Source organism: Bombus impatiens, unplaced genomic scaffold (assembly GCF_000188095.3).
Source record: "Bombus impatiens unplaced genomic scaffold, BIMP_2.2 scf_0264, whole genome shotgun sequence".
In the NCBI taxonomy this organism is placed as follows: Eukaryota; Metazoa; Arthropoda; class Insecta; order Hymenoptera; family Apidae; genus Bombus; species Bombus impatiens.
Window position 1 is genome coordinate 974,313 of NT_176683.1, and position 17,156 is coordinate 991,468.

The window sequence follows — 17,156 nt, forward strand, 5'->3', positions numbered from 1 at the left end:
AATTTGTTAATAGAAATCACTTATAAAAACCATTTGTTTCAAAAACAATATTTAATATCAATTAACAGATTTTTCACAAATCTTAAAATTTTTTATCATACTAGCTACTTCCGACTGATTTAAGATAGTGAAAAACCATCTATTTAGATTTGTATACTGCTTTCTAGATGCCGGATCTAATACATGTTCGTACAACGGCATTAAGGCAGTGAAAACAGCAATATCTGCAAGACTAATTCGTTCTCCCACTAAATAAGTTTTTGTCAATAGTATATTATTTAGTTTCTTTAAAGAAGATAGAACATCTTCTTTAGATGTTTTAATATTTGTCTTCACATTATTTGGAACATTTTTTGAAAGACATGGCACAATCCATCCAAGTACTGCTGGCAAAATATGATTATCTGCATAACTTAACCATTGTAAAACTTCACTGAATGTAAAAGCATTACTCGAACATCTTAATTGATCACTGGATAAATAAAACGCGATCGCATTGCTATCAGACAACACAACACCATTTCCTTCTAGCTTAATACATTTTGATGTGTCATCATTTTTATGTTGTGATGTAGTTAATTCTATATTGCTATATTTAGCGACTATTTGAGTACGATAATATTTAATACTTCCAATATCACTGGAAAGTACCAATTTCTTTTTTAAAGTTTTAGAACATACAGATTTTTCGCTACTTTTCAATTGATCATGATTTTCATTTACAATATCTTCTGAAAACATGTTTTAAGTTCAGATACTTTCAGTTTATATGACATATTAATGTTGATGTATAGTAAATTAGATCCTACCTACTATTCCAAGCTTCGAGTTAGCAAAATTTTTAGCAGTGTGTACCAACTTAGTTACGCATGATATATTCGTACCCGAAGCCTGAGCAGATTCAGATTTTCCACCACCTTTTCCTTCCATGAGTGAAGCAATTTCTTGAATCCATTCATTTGCTTTTAATCCTTTATTTATAGCAGACTATTGTATTTTATAAAACATAATAAAAGTATTATTTTTATATTAATTAGCTTATTTGGCTACACGCATCTGATCTTACCTTAGATACTGTGCTAAGAGCAAAAATTTTTTTAGCATCAGGGTCGACACTTATAAGTAATGCACTTGTCTCTGGAGATATAGCTTTTATTTTTTTAAGGGCTGAATCTAAAGCTTTTGTATTACTATATGCTTGTAATACTTCAACTAGTACTAAACATCCAATATTTTGTTGAATTATTTCTTGAATGGTATCTACTACTGCATTGACTATTGCGATTTTAGCTACACGCTCTTTATCGTCGAGTGCCTTTCTTAAATCTTTTAACATTTTACGCATTTTATCCTATATTTAAATAAACACGTTTATGATGGTTACAAAATGAACTATACAAAAATGTATGTGCATGTATAAAATGTACCTTTTTCCAGCTTGAAATAGTAGCATGTGAAACATCATCTGTTAATTCAACTATTTCTTTTATGTGTTCTTTTATATTTACACCATCTTTATCAGCTACTATAGTTGCTTGAAGTTGGTCTAAATGATTTTGTAATATAGATGCTTTCTTCTGAGCTTTTGTTGCTTCAGGGCCTGTTAGAGCTACTATACGCCTAATACCTTTAGCAATAGCCTCTTCACTGGCTATAACAAAATCTCCAATATGTTCTGTATAATGTAAATGCCTAAAAAAAATTAAAACTATATAATTAAAAACTGTTTACGACCTTTATTGTACATTATTGAAAATATTAAATATATTTACGTTCCACCACAAAATTCTACGCTAGTTTGTAATGCAGCACTACTTAAAGGATCTTTTTCTAAGTCCTCAACTGGTATACCAATACTAACAACTCTTACAGGATCAGGATATGTTTCTTCAAACATAGCACGTAATCCTTGAATAGTTTTTGCTAGTGCTAAATTACTTTCTTTAGCATAGATCTTTTTATTTCCTTTTATCATATTACTTGTAATTTCCTCTACCTTTCTTACTTGTTCTGCAGTCATTGCTCCTATAAAAAGAGATGTTTAGAATATATGTATAGATTTTTTTAAGCATTTTGAAATATATTTTACATTCTGTGTGGTCTTTATTACTATTTTTTAACAAACCTTTATTTGTAAAATCAAAACGAAGACGGTCAGGTGCAACTAAAGAACCCTTCTGATCAACTTCTGTGCCTAACACTTTGCGAAGAGCATGATTAAGAGCATGAGTTGCAGTATGATTGCTCATTATAAGTCTCCTTCGTGTAGTATCTATGTTCAAAAAAACTTTATCGCCTTTTTTCAATTTTCCTTGACCTACAGTTCCAATGTGTAAAACGTAACCACCTCTTATTTGAACATTTTTTATACGAACTTCGGTATCCTAGAAAAATGAAGATAGTTATCTTTAACAATTATGCGTAAATACACGTAAATTTAAGTACGGTATTTATTTACGTCATCATCGATCTTCACTAAAAATCCTTCATCGTATATTTGTCCACCCTGTTCTGCATAGAAGTTAGTTTGATCTAACAAAATCCCAACTTCTTCTCCTGATGATACTTCATCGACGAAAGTCTTTGCACGTCTAACAGCAATAACAGTACCAGTACATGGAACAAATTCATATTCTTCATATAATTTATTATTTACGACTTTGTAATTATATTTTGGCAAGTCGTTTGTTGGTTTAATTCCTTTATTTTGTAATTCAGTAATTGCATGAACATCCAAATTAATTTGATCATCTACTCCACCACTTTTACTTTGGGAAATAAGCTGAGATAAATTAAATAATTATAATTACTTTACCAATAATACATTCTGAATCATTGCTGCAAAGTGCTTGACATATCTAGTACCTGAGCTTGCTTTTTTGCTTCTTCGTAGCCGATTATATCTACTTTTAAACCTTTCTCTTCAGCCATAAGTTGTGTTAAATCAACCGGAAAACCATATGTGTCGTATAGACGCCATGCAACATCACCTGGGAGAACATTTGATGATCCTAATTTTGCTATAGTACGATTTAATAAATTACGACCACGCGATAAAGTCTTGAGAAATTGAATTTCTTCTTCATTAATAACATCAATTATATACTGTGGGTCTTTTTTCACTTCTGGAAAGATATCACCTATATTCCCATAAAAAAGTAATTTTTAATATAAAATATATCATAAATAATATAAAAGACTTAAAAATCAAGCTGAAGGTACTTACCAAGAATATTTACCACAACATTCACCAATGACCCAAAAAAACCAGGTTTAGCATTCAATTTTTCAGTTGCATAACGTACAGCACGCCTCAAAATTCTTCTTAGCACATATCTAAAGTTTCATTAATGATACAATTTATATGTTGGAATATAATCAAAATACGTAATTTAAGAAGACATGAATATATAAATTTAATAAAACACACCCTCTACCAGTATTGTCAGGTACACCTCCATCTGCAAGAGCAATTGTAATAGTTCTTGCATGATCAGCCAAAACTCTATATGCCATATCTATTCCATCTTCATCTTCCATGCCTACCCTTCCTCGATAAGGTGGTGCTCCGGTACCTTCTTGTATTGCATCAAAAAGTGGTACAAATAAATCTGTATCATAATTTGCTCTTTTATTTTGTATAACTGACACTAATCTTTCTAAACCCAGACCACAATCAATGTGTCTTTTTGGTAACAGTTTCAAACTTCCATCAGTTTCTCTAAAATATTATATAACATTAGAGAAATAAAGCTTACTTTTATTATTATAAGTTACTTACCTATTAAATTGTATAAATACAAGATTCCAAATCTCCAAAACATCTGGATCATCTTGATTTACTAAATCAGCTGCTTCCCTATTGCCAATACGATCATAATGGATTTCACTACAAGGTCCACATGGGCCTGTTTCTCCCATTTCCCAGAAATTATCTTTCATATTTCCTGGTAAAACATGACTAGGAGATACACTGAGAAAGTAAAATAAGTGTTTATAATGTCCTTTTATAAAAGCTATGGTAGTAATAATTGATACAATAAAAACTAAATATAATAATACTACTACTAAATATTAAGAACTAAATATAATAAATATCTAATTACCCTAAAGAAAGCCAGATTTGTTTGCATTCTTCATCAGATTTTAAATTATTTTTTTCATCGCCTCCAAAATAAGTTACATACAGTCGATCTGCTGATAACTTTAATTTAACAGTTAGAAATTCCCAAGCCCAAGTACAAATCTCTTTCTAAAGAATCAGTCATATATGTAGAAATTGCAATAACTATTTTTCAATAAATCATGCATTACATAATTAGTGTATTACTTTAAAATAATCTCCAAAAGACCAATTACCCATCATTTCAAAAAATGTATGATGGTAAACATCTTTTCCAACATCATCTAGATCATTATGTTTTCCTCCAGCTCTAATACATTTTTGACTGTTAACAGCTCTCATTAGCTTTGCCATATCGCTATTAGGATCCACTGTTCCCAGAAATATTGGTTTAAACTAAAAATGATCAAAATAAACAAATGAATGAAAGATATATTTTAACAACTGGAGATAATAATATCTTTATTAAATATATTATACCTGGTTCATTCCAGCATTTGTAAATAATAATGTAGGATCATCATGTGGTATTGTAGAACTGGAATGCACGTATTCATGATTCTTACTTTTAAAAAAATCAATATAAGCTTGGCGAATTTGCTTAGCACTCATCATTGCAGTCATACTGATCTATTCTTTCCCACCTCTTTATTTCTATTTCTTCACTTCTACTTCTAAAATTAAATAATATATAATACTCATAAAGTAATTTGAACATATGGAGACAGTTTATATTGTTTATTTAAATAAAGCAAAATATTCAAGTAATAAATATTAATTAAAAAACTAAAATTTGTATTGACATCGTAATATTATAAGATTATGAAATATAAACAGGGGGCACAATCTATAAACTTACTCGAGACTAAATACGGAAGTTTATATCAAAGCAGCGAGCTTTACAAAAACTGGAGATAAGGATTTCAAAAGAGAAAGGAAAAGATATTTGCAACATATGTGAGTCGTACCGGCACTAGATTGTATTATAACCGTAACTTCAGTTCTTTGACTGCATTAACGGTCAAATCATCCCACAACCGCATATACATAGTATATATACCAATGAATGATAAGACTACACATAAACATACAAATAAAGATACATAACCAAAAAATTTTTTAGATTGTATCATCGTAATATTCATATACATGATTTAAAGAAGGACTTATAAAATATTACTATAGTAGCAGAGTAAACATTATCAACCTTTCTTAAGGAACGGTAAACGTAAATCAAAAATACTGTTCTTATTAAAAATATTTATTAATTGTATATTTAAACTATTTCATATTTCGTACTTAAATGGAATGTAAAATATTAATAAAATAATTATATCTAAAACTATTTTATTTTAGGTCATATTTAATGTATCAGCATATAAAAGAGAGGCAATAAAGGATTAAGTTATTGTTTCACACGTGTTTAATTAACAAGTAATAAAAATGCCGTTTATGATTGGTAGAGCACCTATACGAAGAACATTAAACTATTTAAATTCTGGCAAATTAATTTTAAAAGATGAAATACAAATATTTTCTGTTAATTATAATACACACGGAGAACATCATGATGGCGCTAGGTAAGTCTTACATTATTTTCATAAAACTATATGGAAAATAGTTAAAATATTTATAACAAGTCTGATTTATATTTAGACGGTTTGTATTTTGGCATTTATCACAACTCCAATATAAAAATCCAAATGTGCAAATTATCACTTTTAGAAATATGACACCGACACCTTTTATAAAATGTTATTATGGTATGTTATGTGGTAAAAATTTTTATATATAAATACACATATATAGCTTTAATTAAAATTATTTGAATGTCAGTTTAAAAATAATAATTTAATAGTTTTTTTGTAGTGTATATTTTTAGGTGAATTTTTTATTCTAACATTAAAAAATATATAGATATTAATAAACATATTTCATATTTTTAAAAATATTAGATTTAAGAAATGATCTTTTCTTAATTTTATACAGAGAATGGAAACACTATGTTAATCGATATAGATGGCAAATCTAAGGAAGATATATTACATCATCTTCAAAATGTAATTTGTAAATCACTGAAAGTTCAGGAGGAAGAAAGTACATTGAAAAAGAAGATAGATAATTCTGCTAATTTTGGCGTTGGCTGTCCTAGAAGCTGTATATGTGTAATACCTGGTCAAATACCATGTCCTGCTATAGTACCTCTGCCATATCACATGCGTGGAAAATATATAAGAAAGCAAAATACAGGGGAAATATAATTTTGCTTTAATGAGTGCATTATGGTTAAAACAAAACTTACTATAGCAAAAAAAACATTTAGTATCATGTTTATTTAATTTTGGTAATTAATAGCTTTTTGTTTCTAGTTACTTAATATTAAATAAAAAATGATCATGTTTTGCATTACAATAAAATATGTATTTAAAGTATATATTTGTTTATTATATAAAAAGATATTATAGATTATGAAAATACGTGTACATTGATGTACATATTAAGCATTACATTGTTAGTGAATTAAGATACTTCTGTATCTAATGTGCAATCGCGTCACTGTAGGAATCATGTTGATAGTAAAAAAGAGATTAAAAAAGACTAACTAAAAAATATAAGACTTTATAATAAAAAAAATTGACTTAATACAGAGACATTACTTAAAGAGAAATTATAAATAATATAAATATGCCAACTATACGCAGTCATGGAACAAATGTTGATTAATAAAAATGAATTGATTATCTTTAATTATAACACTATAAATGAAAAAAAATAATTTAAATTATCTTCTTGGTTTATGACGATTATATGGCTTAATATTGTGATAATGATTGCTTCGATTATGATAACGGGTTGACGTGGACGGTTTTGGATTTTCTGGCTTTTGATACAATTGTATTACAGGTGATCCATTTAAAGGCTTATTCAATTCAAATTCTTCTTCCGATTCTTTCATCAGTTTCAATTTTGCTTCTATAGCTTGAATTGCTGTTTCACGACTATTAAGAAAATTATAGTAACATTTAATAATAGACATTAAAATATACTTTCATCTTAATATATTTATAAACATAAACTTACCTAATTCTTTTATCTTCTTTCTTAGCTCCAGCTAAAGCAGGTATATCTATTTTTGGTTTTGGCTTATCCATATCAGACTTAAAAAGAAGATTTTGCTGTTAATATTGTAATATTCAGTTTACAACACAATGTTAATTTATTGATGTAAACTTAACATGCTTAAAGATTTTAGTATCTTTTTTTTAGCAAGAAACTTGTAAAGATCAATATTTCAATAGCACTATTTTAATAATTACCTCTGTCACACTGTGTGCCCATCTCACAATGATGTTTTTTGATCCTACTTTTAAATTATGTAAAGCATCTTTGGCTGTTTTAGCATCTTGAATAGTTTTGTACGTAACAAATGCATAACCTCTAGGTTGACCAGCTTGTGGACCTGATCGATGAAACAAGAGGTCGAACTTTTCGATCGTTCCATGTCTTTGGACAAGTTTTAGGAGTTGGTACCAGTTAACAGATAAAGAGTTAGTTTTTTCAGATATTTTCATCACACAAAAAAATTATATTACTTTCAAATAATAAAACTATCATGTTAAGAAAGTATGGTTTGATTAATCTGAGTAAATACTTACTCATTAATCCTTAAATCTAAATTGCCCACCCACAATCTCCTATCTTCCACATGATTTGATTTTATAGGTTCTAATGGCAAAGGAACTTTGGTAACTGGCTAAAAATAAATAAAATTGTGATTATTAAAATACTATCATACATATACTCCAAATTACTTAATTAAACTGAAGTGTAATAGCATAACCTATTTACAATTTGAGAAATCAGTTTTACCTCCATATTCATAGTGTCTTAAAAGATATTACATTAATCGAAGAAACCTTAATCGCCGATATTGACTTCGAAATGTATTTTTCTGTAAAATTGGGCATTAGACCTCAAGTATTTATATGAAATCGTACAAATGCATCGACAACACATACATTCGCTTTACGGCAGTTTAGCAAAATTGTTCATCTCTACGGATGATAGTTACAAGTATTACGAGATATTTATTTGCAGAATAATTGAAATATATTGTACGAATATATATCGATATTTATAGCGCATATTAAGGGCTCTATTATCTTTAACGATACTTCATCGTAGTAAATTGTTCTGTTATTTTCGAATTTAATATATGATGTTCAAGACTATTTTTAATACATATTTTCAACTATAATAATGAATGAATAAATATGACTAAAATATAGCACAAAAACATATGTGCATATCATGTTATTTATGATATGCGAATGAAGAAAATTTTGTTATTTTTAAATATATATTATAAATAGAAATAGTAAACAAACTGTAGTAGTTCTAAACATGGCGTCGTTTTTGTTAGATTACGAATGATGACAGCACGAAGTAACCGCAATATCGATTCTCGTTAAATTATATTTCTCTCTGTACAAATTCGTACAAAATACATCCCAAATGGAGAGATCAGTAACATCTGAGCAAACAGTTACTCAAATACAAACAGAAACTGTTTTAGAAACAGATATTACAGATTCTGCATCTCAGGTATGCTTAGTTCTATTATGAATACCTACGTCATTATTTCAGCCTGATAATGAATTCAACGTAATAGGAATTGTTTGAATCTAAAAAAGATAGTTTTTCATATGTCTACGGCATATCAGATACAGTACAAGTGATAAGTGTTATCAGTGCAAAAGTGTTATGTTAACAACACCACACAGTTCAATTTTTTTAGTGATCTTAGTTAATAGTTCAGTGAAATTGTATATATATTTATGGTAGTGAATAATAAAAATTCTTTGCAAAATCAACTACTATTTCTAAAAAGTATACAATGTCTGCTTTCATGTTCAAATGGATAAAAACAAAGCATCTACTTAATATATATAACATCAAAAATCAAAGGCATACATGTACAAGTATTGCAGATAATAAATCACCCTTATCTGGAATTCGTGTTTTGGATTTGACTCGAATTATTGCTGGACCATATTGTACCATGATTCTTGGTGATCTTGGTGCTGAAATCTTGAAAATTGAAAAACCAGGTAGCGGAGATGAAGCACGAAAATGGGGTCCACCATTTATAGAAGGAACTGAAGAAGCAACTTATTTTCTTTCTGTTAATAGAAACAAAAAAAGTATATGTATTGATCTCAAGGAAGGTAGAGATGTAATTTATGAATTGGCAAAAAAATCTGATGTATTAGTGGAAAATTATGTCCCAGGGAAATTAAAAAATATGGGTTTAGGGTACGAAGATATCTCTAAAGTAGCCCCTCATCTTATATACTGCTCTTTGACTGGTTATGGATATGAAGGACCTTATACAAATAGGCCAGGATACGATGTGATTGCTGCTTCTATAGGAGGCTTGTTACATATAACAGGTCCAAAAGATGGGTCACCATGTAAAGTTGGAGTAGCAGTAACTGATTTAGCAACAGGTTTATATGCCCATGGTGCGATCCTAGCAGCATTATATCAGAGAATGAAAACCAATAAAGGACAGTGGATTCAATGTAATTTACTATCAACACAAGTTGCTAGTTTAATCAACATTGGATCAAACTATTTAAATACTGGTAAAGAAGGAGTACGTTGGGGTTCAGAACATGAAAGTATTGTACCTTATGAAGCTTTTCATACAAAGGATGGTTATATGACTGTAGGAACAGGCAGTGATGCACAGTTCTTAGATTTACTTAAAAGAATGCAATTATTAAAATTATCTGAGATAGATAAGTACAAAAATAACAAAGCTAGAGTGGAAAATAGAAATGAATTATTACCTATTCTTAGAGAAAAGTTTAGAACAAAAACTAATAAAGAATGGGAAATTGTTTTTAAAGGTGCTTTATTCCCTTATGGTCCAATAAATACAATAAGACAGGTACAAAATCATAAATGTTGTGCTAAAATAACTTGAAAATAGTCTTTATACAAAAGAATTTTATAGGTTTTTGAAGATCCTCATATAAAACACATAAAATTGGTGCAAGAAATGGAACATCCTACAGGGAAGAAAATTAAAGTTGTCGGTCCTGCTGTAACATATAGTTATGCCACGAATAAAGTTCGAACTGCTCCTCCTATGATGGGCCAACATACTACTGAAATATTAAAAAATATTTTAAACTATACTGATGATAAAATACAGACCTTAAAAAAAGCCAAGATTGTGCAATAAAAAAATGTTTTTTATTTAAAAAAGATAAAAGATATTTTTTAGAATGTATTAATATATATATATAATAGCTTAATAATTTAAGCCTGAAAAAAACTTTTATGAAATAATTTAATTATATAATTTTAATATAACTATTGTTTATTATAAAATTAATGTATTCAAGTCAAAATAAATCTTCTAAAATATATTTGTAAATAAACATTTATTACAATTACACTTCTTAGCAATATGTATACATATAAATGTAGAAAATAGAAAATATTTCATTCGTTTCTGTTCTGTTTTAGGATGTACCAACTGTTCGATTATGTCTTAGAAAGCCAAGATCAAATAAGAAAGTTCAATGGACTCAAGGCACAGTGGATAATGAACATATGAATAAAAAGAAATCTAAATGTGAAATTTTGTGTTATCTAAAATTTAACACAATATTATTAACATAATTATATTCATGTATAAATGTATAATATATATGATATTGTAGGTTGTTGTATCTATGAAAAGCCAAGAAGTTTTGGTGAAAGTAGTTCTGAAGATAGTGATGATGAATGCGAACATTGTCATGGACATAAAGATGCCCACAAAAAGATTCCACGTCATAATGCAGAAACATCTAAAGAAGTATCTCCTACTCCAGGTAATTTTATCAAGTAAAATTATAAAGAAAATCATGTAAATTGTATAATATATGGAAACTGTTTATAAATTATTACACATTTTTTTGCAGAATCAGTAGTAAATGCATCTATATAAATATCTTGATGACATAAATATTTTCTTTAAATGAAAAGATATACTGTTTGAATTTGAGTTGCATAGAAAGGAAAATTAGGTGATTTTGGATATAATTTCATATGGTGTCAAATATATAATAATACGTATATTAATGTATAGTTCTATATTTTATAGGACATTCAAAATATCAAGGAAATATCAGTTCTAAATACAGTTATATTATTATTATCCCTATTACTAATGTTGATATTTTTAAATAAATATTGTAAGTTACACTTGCAATACTTATTTATATTCTTAATAATGAGAGCATTGGTAAGGCATATCATTTAAAAGAGAGAAAAGGAAAATATAAACTTTTATTAATAGCATGGTTAATCATTGTTACATGATTTAATGTTTATATAGCATATGATTGAAAATGAATTTGTCAATGATAGTGGCCATTAAATAACTCAAAAGCAAAAATATATACATTATTTCGTTGAACATAGTAGAATTAATTATAATTTTTATATTACTTAATTTAGACTATACATACCACCTTGTAGCTTCTCGATAGTTGTGAAGTAATTTAGACATGAATTGCAAAAATATTATTGAAAGTATTGTAAAAGTTTATTAATAGATTTAAAATTCTTAACGAAATAATTATAACGTTTAATATAAATTTCAACGATTCTTGAATAGTTTTTGATTATATATTGTATACCTATTACACATATATAACTTGTTCTAATATAATAATTGGACAGATATACATATATGTTAAATAATTATAACGTTTAATATAAATTTCAACGATTCTTGAATAGTTTTTGATTATATATTGTATACCTATTACACATATATCTCTTGTTCTAATATAGTAATTGAACAGATATACATATATGTTAAATATTTATGATAGGAAATAATACCTTTAAATTATTTTTTTGCTATAATAATATTTGCATATATGTATTTCTTTATGATTGAAATACCTTCATTTTGAATAGTTTTATATTACATCATAATGGGTATTAAAATGTAGATTTTATTCTAATTTAAAGTAAATTCCTAGCTGAGAATATATTAATTATAAATAGTTGTTTGTACAGTTCTGATGATACACTATTTGTACATATGTATATAAAACAATAAAAAATTTTTCATTTTTTATCTTTTTTTATAGACACAAAACTATTGTAACATTTAATTCTTTGTTACCTTTTAATGAAAACAGTGTTAGCAATTGCTAATTATACATATTAAACACTTGTGTACCATCAAAGCTTATTCTAAACTAATTTAAAGATATCAGTCAGAAAATTATTTAAACATGAAATATTGTCAATTAAAATATGTCATGAAAGTTTAGAAGAGTCTTACACTCATACTTTGTAAATGTTTAAAAATATACAACCTATCTCTGAAGGTAATTTATCCTTAAGTACATACAAAGTCAGATAGAAACTGAAAAACAGTAAAATCACACAAACAGATCAACTCTGTTATACCTAGCAGCTTTCGATTTTCTTATAAAACAAATTATAAACATTTCAATTTCAATAAACGCCATTGTAAAAGAGAAATAAATCTTTCTTCAGCTATTAAAAATATGTAATGTCGTATAAATAAAATATGTGCAATATTGTATATTATGTAGCTTAATTGTTAAAACAATATGTAAACATCTATAGATCATATTTGTAAATATGTAACCATTTATGTTCTTTATCCTAATTTCATTGAAAATAGAATTTGTAAATTCATATAGAGATATTAATATATTACAAATTGAAATAGAAGATAGAAATAATGTAATTTGATGTATCTTTTAAAACTCTAAACAGAAATTTAAATTGGGAACTTAATAGTCTTTAGTTAATCAACGTTACAACTACTTTTTCGAAACTTTCGCCTATTACGTACTTCCATACCTCTACGAAAAGAATCTTCGTTTAGTCCCAGTGAACGAACTACAGCTCGACTACGCCAAACTTTAACAGTATAGTCGTCACTAGTTGTAACTAACATTTCAGGATCACGTGGATTGAAAGCAACAGAATTAACAACATCAGAATGAGGAAACTTGGCTAAACATACTCCATAATGTCTGTCCCAGAGATAGCCATGTTTATCTTCCGCACCGCTAATAATTATAATTTAGAGTTAACAGATTAAACTCAAACGGAATAAACATTAAGATAAAATATTTTAATAAATTTACCTTGCTACATATTCATTGCACACATCAAGAAAAATAAAGAAACATTCATTGTTTGGTGTATATGCCTTATGAGCTCTTAGCATGGTACCAACTTGTTTTAATGTTACTAAATCAATTACGTGTATATCAATTTCTTGAGCTATTGGAGGAGGTTGTAATGGATTTGTAATAACATAACCTCGTGGCCATGGTCTTGTATTTACATACAAATATCTAATGACAAACATACGCAATACGTTATTTATAATAAAAAATAAAAATATATATAAATTTATACTTATAGCATAAATGACTAACCTATGATCTGGAGAAAGTCCCATTCCTATAATGTGTCCATGCAAATCAATTAAGTGATCTACTTTATCAAATTGATCAGCTACAGATTCATAATTCAACCAATTGGTAAAAAATGCGTCAGAATTCTGTCTTTCTCGTTCTCTTTCTCTTTGTGCTATTCTTTCGCGTAATGACGGTCCTGGATCTAATCGTGTAGGAAACTTTAAATTTTTTATTCTCTTGAAACCCACTTGATGCGGTGTGTAAGTTTTGGATCCAGTTGTAAAAATAAGATATTTTTCACAATTATTTGATAACTCATCATTATCACCTTCTTCCGTATTAGACGATTCTATCCGTAAAATACCATTAAATTTATACAATATTATATAAATAGTATATAAAAATATTACTATTATTAATTTGCAATAATTTTCACTTACCTCCAGATTCATTCTCTTCATCCCACTGAGAATTGTCGCTTTCTTTATCATTTTCCTGTGCTTTTTTCTCCATTTCTACTTGTCTATATTCCTGATTATATTGTATAGGATTAGCATATTCAAAACCATCACCAAGTTTCTTCCAATTCATAAATCCACCTTCCAATGTACTATATCTATTTGTACATGCTTTGCTTAATCATATCAATCGTTTTTAATACATATCTTTAAATTAAGAAATGTGTAAATGAGAAATGTATCTTGCTGAATTAGCTTACTGTAATCTGGATGATGCATGACGAAGGACAACTGGTTCTTCTTTTAAATTGTCACTAGAAGATGTAGATGAAATATCTTTATGGCTTGGTGGATTTCCCCTTTCTTCTTTAACATTGGAAGATGAAGGCTGATTTTCTTGCTCTCTAGATTCAGTTTGTTCAGGTGTTAAACAATTAGCTACCATTATTGCTCGAACTGATGAAGCATTACCATTGTAAAATCTAAAATATATAAAATATCTGTGTATATTTATGGCTAAAAAATCGTTTTCATACTATAAAAAGTTATTTGTCATGTATGATACCTAAACAGTTGTGTCATAATAGGCACATGTTCACTAGATGTCTCTTGATTTGCCTTATTAAGCCATAGGAGACTAGTACTAACTAAATGTGCCAACCAGCATAAATTTCCACTTAAAAGGTAATGTTCACTGTACCATGTTCCAAATATGTCATAAGGTTTATTTATTACTCTACACTGAAGACCAAAGCCAGCTGTGACAAACAAAATTAAATTATTACTAATAATATATTTTCTTTGTTATTAACTCTAAAATATAACTAATTTGATATCCTTACGTGCTAATCTAAATACTGCTATTTCACCCGAAGTGCTCAGAGGTGTTCCAAAGTGTACACCAGAAACAAGTAACAAAGTATCTGAAGAATTGAATTGCGAAAACTGTGTATATTTCCAACTAAATGTTTTCATATCATGAAGGTACTTTACACTAACAGGATATTGACTTTTCCAAACCTAGGATAAATTGCACAATAGATCTTACGTTTTTGAATATAAAACACAAACAGGAATTATATAATTATAAAATAGAAATAACTCACAAAGATGTATCCATCTTTCGAACAAGTGGCAAACATCTTTCCATTATGCGAGAAGCTAACATGTAAGACTTGGTGAGAATGTTCTTTAAGTACCTCCGTTTCTAACAGTGGTGTATGATACGTTAAACGTTTAAATTCTCCTAACCAAGATGTCTTCCCTACAAAATACCTAATATATTAAATTGAAAACAGAGGAATATAAATAAACATTAGTATTAAAAATGATTTCCAATTATACTGCATAATTCGTACGTTTTTATTTTTAATCCCACGAAAATCGTGTTTATTGCTATGTTGAATAATTTATAAATATACAATAAAGTTAACCTGGCATAATGCCGATGTCTGGATCTATTTTATATGTCTGATAGAGCAGATCTTTCCAAAGAAATTCGTCGCACGAAACTCTGTGCCATGATTTGCATACTTCTCCAGCGATTGTCAACTCCCTTGGCGTTAGATATTGAAAAATATTCAAGAGAATGGAATCCGGCATATAATACCAGTCCTCATTTCTTTCGGAGCTTTCGGACAAACGATTGTTTCTCTCTTCCAATTTAATCGCATCTTCATTTATATTTTCCTGATTTTGCTGTGTGACACTCTCGTCGATGTCCATATCGAAACACAGTCCTTTATTTACTAGAACAGCTGATACCTATCAGTAACACTGTTGTAATGTGAACGGTTCCGAGAACGTACGAGTTTGACCGAGATCGAAAAACGATCGCGTTCAAGCGGTATACAGCAGGGTATTTGTATGTAGGTGATATGCTTTAAAATAGTTTTAATTGCTTTAGAACCACAAGAAAGATACTTTCAATATAAAGAATGAAAGAAGTAACTTTTTGATGAAGTATTAATAATATTAAAATAATTATTAATATATAATATTTAATAGCATTAATTAACACGTTGACTGTCACGCAAATTTTATAAAGTGGCTATAAAATATATTTGTACACCACTATATTTATTATTTCATTTATATATTATTATGATTAATCAGATTAAAGTATAATAAATTTCTTATCATTTAGTACCATATTTTACGGAAAATAAGGATATGTGCCAGTACATTTCGTAGTTGTCGTATATTTTGCTTTACAATGGAGTTACAATGTGCTGCACCATAACATTTAATTTTTGCAATATATCATTATATTTGCACATTTTTTTGTTATCGTAATCATTCACATGGTTAAACATTTATTAGTCCATGAAATTGATCATGTTTTAATCATTCTAAAAAATTTAGTAATATGGATCACTGATGACCATCGTGACAGCCGACGTGTTAAAAAATGTTCTTAAAATATCTATTTTATATACATACTTATCAAAAGTCCCATCTACTTATTGCGTAAGAAAATAATAAATTGTCTCAATTAAATATAAAAGTAATCTTTGACTAAATTTTCAATGTAAATATTGCGTACCGGATGTTTGCAAATAACAAGCGTAACATAAGTTGAAATGATTGAAAATTGTTGTAATGATAATATGAAATTAAATTTTTTGACAGCATATTCTAAATCTGGCAATAGACGATACAGCTTGTATCGTTAGAAATAGGAATAAGCGTTCCATATTGTTTTCTTTTTTAAAACTGGTCCTCGAATAACTATAGTACTATAGATAACGCGCGCACGAACACACATAATGTTTTCTATAGCGAGATAATACGTAGGTAAAAATGTGAAGAATATTGGTGTATTAGGTATTTTTTAAAAATAATAGTTGAAAAATGTATATATACTTACCAAGTTGTATATGAATTATACAAGTAATAATTATATTCACAATTATATACTATTTTCATTGAATGTTAGCTATGTTGTTTCAATGTTAGCTAAAAATGAATATCAATTTTATTTCTTTACAGTAAAAAATCAATATGAGAAAATAGGTTATGTTTAAATTAAAATTATTTATCAGTAGATTAAATTACTTATAAATAGTTGATTCTCCGTATTAATAAATATTACTG

The 17,156-nt window shown here is 28.0% G+C and overlaps 6 protein-coding genes across 13 annotated transcripts; 3 read left to right on the forward strand and 3 right to left on the reverse strand.

The window, feature by feature from the left end:
- Positions 1–4: 4 nt before the first annotated feature.
- On the reverse strand, positions 5–5,119 carry LOC100742260 (alanine--tRNA ligase, cytoplasmic). Of its 3 annotated transcripts, XM_003488802.4 has the most exons (15): positions 4,983–5,119; positions 4,604–4,797; positions 4,331–4,519; positions 4,107–4,252; positions 3,782–3,973; positions 3,431–3,721; positions 3,227–3,336; positions 2,866–3,140; positions 2,459–2,782; positions 2,126–2,384; positions 1,773–2,025; positions 1,428–1,692; positions 1,067–1,351; positions 810–987; positions 58–731 (listed from the first exon to the last, which is right to left on the reverse strand). In XM_003488802.4, exons 2-15 carry the CDS (start codon positions 4,745–4,747, stop codon positions 58–60), a joined length of 3,585 nt encoding a protein of 1,194 aa, XP_003488850.1. In that variant the 5' UTR covers positions 4,748–4,797; positions 4,983–5,119. The 3 variants fall into 3 exon arrangements, with proteins under 3 accessions (XP_033176183.1, XP_033176182.1, XP_003488850.1); XM_033320292.1 differs by lacking the exon at positions 4,983–5,119 and having other exon boundaries at positions 5–728; positions 4,604–4,778; XM_033320291.1 differs by lacking the exon at positions 4,983–5,119 and having other exon boundaries at positions 6–731; positions 4,604–4,778.
- Positions 5,120–5,182: 63 nt separating this feature from the next.
- On the forward strand, positions 5,183–6,557 carry LOC100748929 (probable 28S ribosomal protein S25, mitochondrial). 2 transcript variants are annotated; one of them, XM_033320300.1, is made up of 4 exons: positions 5,183–5,351; positions 5,480–5,703; positions 5,780–5,886; positions 6,113–6,557. In XM_033320300.1, exons 2-4 carry the CDS (start codon positions 5,567–5,569, stop codon positions 6,382–6,384), a joined length of 516 nt encoding a protein of 171 aa, XP_033176191.1. In that variant the 5' UTR covers positions 5,183–5,351; positions 5,480–5,566; the 3' UTR covers positions 6,385–6,557. The 2 variants fall into 2 exon arrangements, with proteins under 2 accessions (XP_033176191.1, XP_024222821.1); XM_024367053.2 differs by having other exon boundaries at positions 5,183–5,345.
- Positions 6,547–8,305, reverse strand: LOC100742383 (probable RNA-binding protein 18). Of its 4 annotated transcripts, none has more exons than XM_033320298.1 (5): positions 7,994–8,305; positions 7,780–7,877; positions 7,441–7,654; positions 7,205–7,299; positions 6,547–7,122 (listed from the first exon to the last, which is right to left on the reverse strand). In XM_033320298.1, exons 1-5 carry the CDS (start codon positions 8,003–8,005, stop codon positions 6,906–6,908), a joined length of 636 nt encoding a protein of 211 aa, XP_033176189.1. In that variant the 5' UTR covers positions 8,006–8,305; the 3' UTR covers positions 6,547–6,905. The 4 variants fall into 4 exon arrangements, with proteins under 4 accessions (XP_033176189.1, XP_012239998.1, XP_033176190.1 ...); XM_012384575.3 differs by having other exon boundaries at positions 7,205–7,281; positions 7,441–7,627; positions 7,994–8,302; XM_033320299.1 differs by having other exon boundaries at positions 7,441–7,627; positions 7,994–8,302.
- A 148-nt stretch (positions 8,306–8,453) lies between these two features.
- Positions 8,454–10,386, forward strand: LOC100749167 (succinate--hydroxymethylglutarate CoA-transferase). 2 transcript variants are annotated; one of them, XM_012384574.3, is made up of 3 exons: positions 8,454–8,728; positions 8,796–10,079; positions 10,146–10,386. In XM_012384574.3, the coding sequence occupies exons 2-3, from the start codon at positions 9,021–9,023 to the stop codon at positions 10,374–10,376; spliced, it is 1,290 nt and encodes a 429-aa protein (XP_012239997.1). In that variant the 5' UTR covers positions 8,454–8,728; positions 8,796–9,020; the 3' UTR covers positions 10,377–10,386. The 2 variants fall into 2 exon arrangements, with proteins under 2 accessions (XP_012239997.1, XP_024222818.1); XM_024367050.2 differs by having other exon boundaries at positions 8,460–8,728; positions 9,115–10,079.
- A 161-nt stretch (positions 10,387–10,547) lies between these two features.
- On the forward strand, positions 10,548–11,690 carry LOC117151545 (E3 ubiquitin-protein ligase PPP1R11-like). Its single transcript, XM_033320301.1, has 5 exons — positions 10,548–10,566; positions 10,664–10,772; positions 10,861–11,013; positions 11,104–11,208; positions 11,286–11,690. Exons 2-4 carry the CDS (start codon positions 10,751–10,753, stop codon positions 11,127–11,129), a joined length of 201 nt encoding a protein of 66 aa, XP_033176192.1. The 5' UTR covers positions 10,548–10,566; positions 10,664–10,750; the 3' UTR covers positions 11,130–11,208; positions 11,286–11,690.
- A 242-nt stretch (positions 11,691–11,932) lies between these two features.
- Positions 11,933–15,995, reverse strand: LOC100749049 (F-box/WD repeat-containing protein 5). Its single transcript, XM_033320293.1, has 9 exons — positions 15,494–15,995; positions 15,167–15,324; positions 14,903–15,080; positions 14,626–14,818; positions 14,321–14,542; positions 14,043–14,218; positions 13,621–13,951; positions 13,324–13,536; positions 11,933–13,245 (listed from the first exon to the last, which is right to left on the reverse strand). The coding sequence occupies exons 1-9, from the start codon at positions 15,783–15,785 to the stop codon at positions 12,978–12,980; spliced, it is 2,031 nt and encodes a 676-aa protein (XP_033176184.1). The 5' UTR covers positions 15,786–15,995; the 3' UTR covers positions 11,933–12,977.
- Positions 15,996–17,156: the final 1,161 nt, after the last annotated feature.

Coding starts and splice junctions, on each gene's coding strand:
- LOC100742260 (XM_033320291.1), bottom strand. CDS start 4,747: ATGACTGCAATGATGAGTGCTAAGCAAATTCGCCAAGCTTATATTGAT. Junction 4,253..4,330: donor CTTTTGGAGATTATTTTAAA/GTAATACACTAA, acceptor CTGATTCTTTAG/AAAGAGATTTGTACTTGGGC. Junction 3,141..3,226: donor TGTTGTGGTAAATATTCTTG/GTAAGTACCTTC, acceptor ATGGGAATATAG/GTGATATCTTTCCAGAAGTG.
- LOC100748929 (XM_033320300.1), top strand. CDS start 5,567: ATGCCGTTTATGATTGGTAGAGCACCTATACGAAGAACATTAAACTAT. Junction 5,704..5,779: donor GAACATCATGATGGCGCTAG/GTAAGTCTTACA, acceptor ATTTATATTTAG/ACGGTTTGTATTTTGGCATT. Junction 5,887..6,112: donor TTTTATAAAATGTTATTATG/GTATGTTATGTG, acceptor AATTTTATACAG/AGAATGGAAACACTATGTTA.
- LOC100742383 (XM_033320298.1), bottom strand. Junction 7,655..7,779: donor TTAGATTTAAGGATTAATGA/GTAAGTATTTAC, acceptor ATCTGTTAACTG/GTACCAACTCCTAAAACTTG. Junction 7,300..7,440: donor GGGCACACAGTGTGACAGAG/GTAATTATTAAA, acceptor CAATATTAACAG/CAAAATCTTCTTTTTAAGTC.
- LOC100749167 (XM_012384574.3), top strand. CDS start 9,021: ATGTCTGCTTTCATGTTCAAATGGATAAAAACAAAGCATCTACTTAAT. Junction 10,080..10,145: donor CAATAAATACAATAAGACAG/GTACAAAATCAT, acceptor AGAATTTTATAG/GTTTTTGAAGATCCTCATAT.
- LOC117151545 (XM_033320301.1), top strand. CDS start 10,751: ATGAATAAAAAGAAATCTAAAT. Junction 10,773..10,860: donor GAATAAAAAGAAATCTAAAT/GTGAAATTTTGT, acceptor ATGATATTGTAG/GTTGTTGTATCTATGAAAAG. Junction 11,014..11,103: donor AGAAGTATCTCCTACTCCAG/GTAATTTTATCA, acceptor ATTTTTTTGCAG/AATCAGTAGTAAATGCATCT.
- LOC100749049 (XM_033320293.1), bottom strand. CDS start 15,785: ATGGACATCGACGAGAGTGTCACACAGCAAAATCAGGAAAATATAAAT. Junction 14,219..14,320: donor CATGCATCATCCAGATTACA/GTAAGCTAATTC, acceptor ATGTACAAATAG/ATATAGTACATTGGAAGGTG. Junction 13,952..14,042: donor TGAAGAGAATGAATCTGGAG/GTAAGTGAAAAT, acceptor TTTTACGGATAG/AATCGTCTAATACGGAAGAA.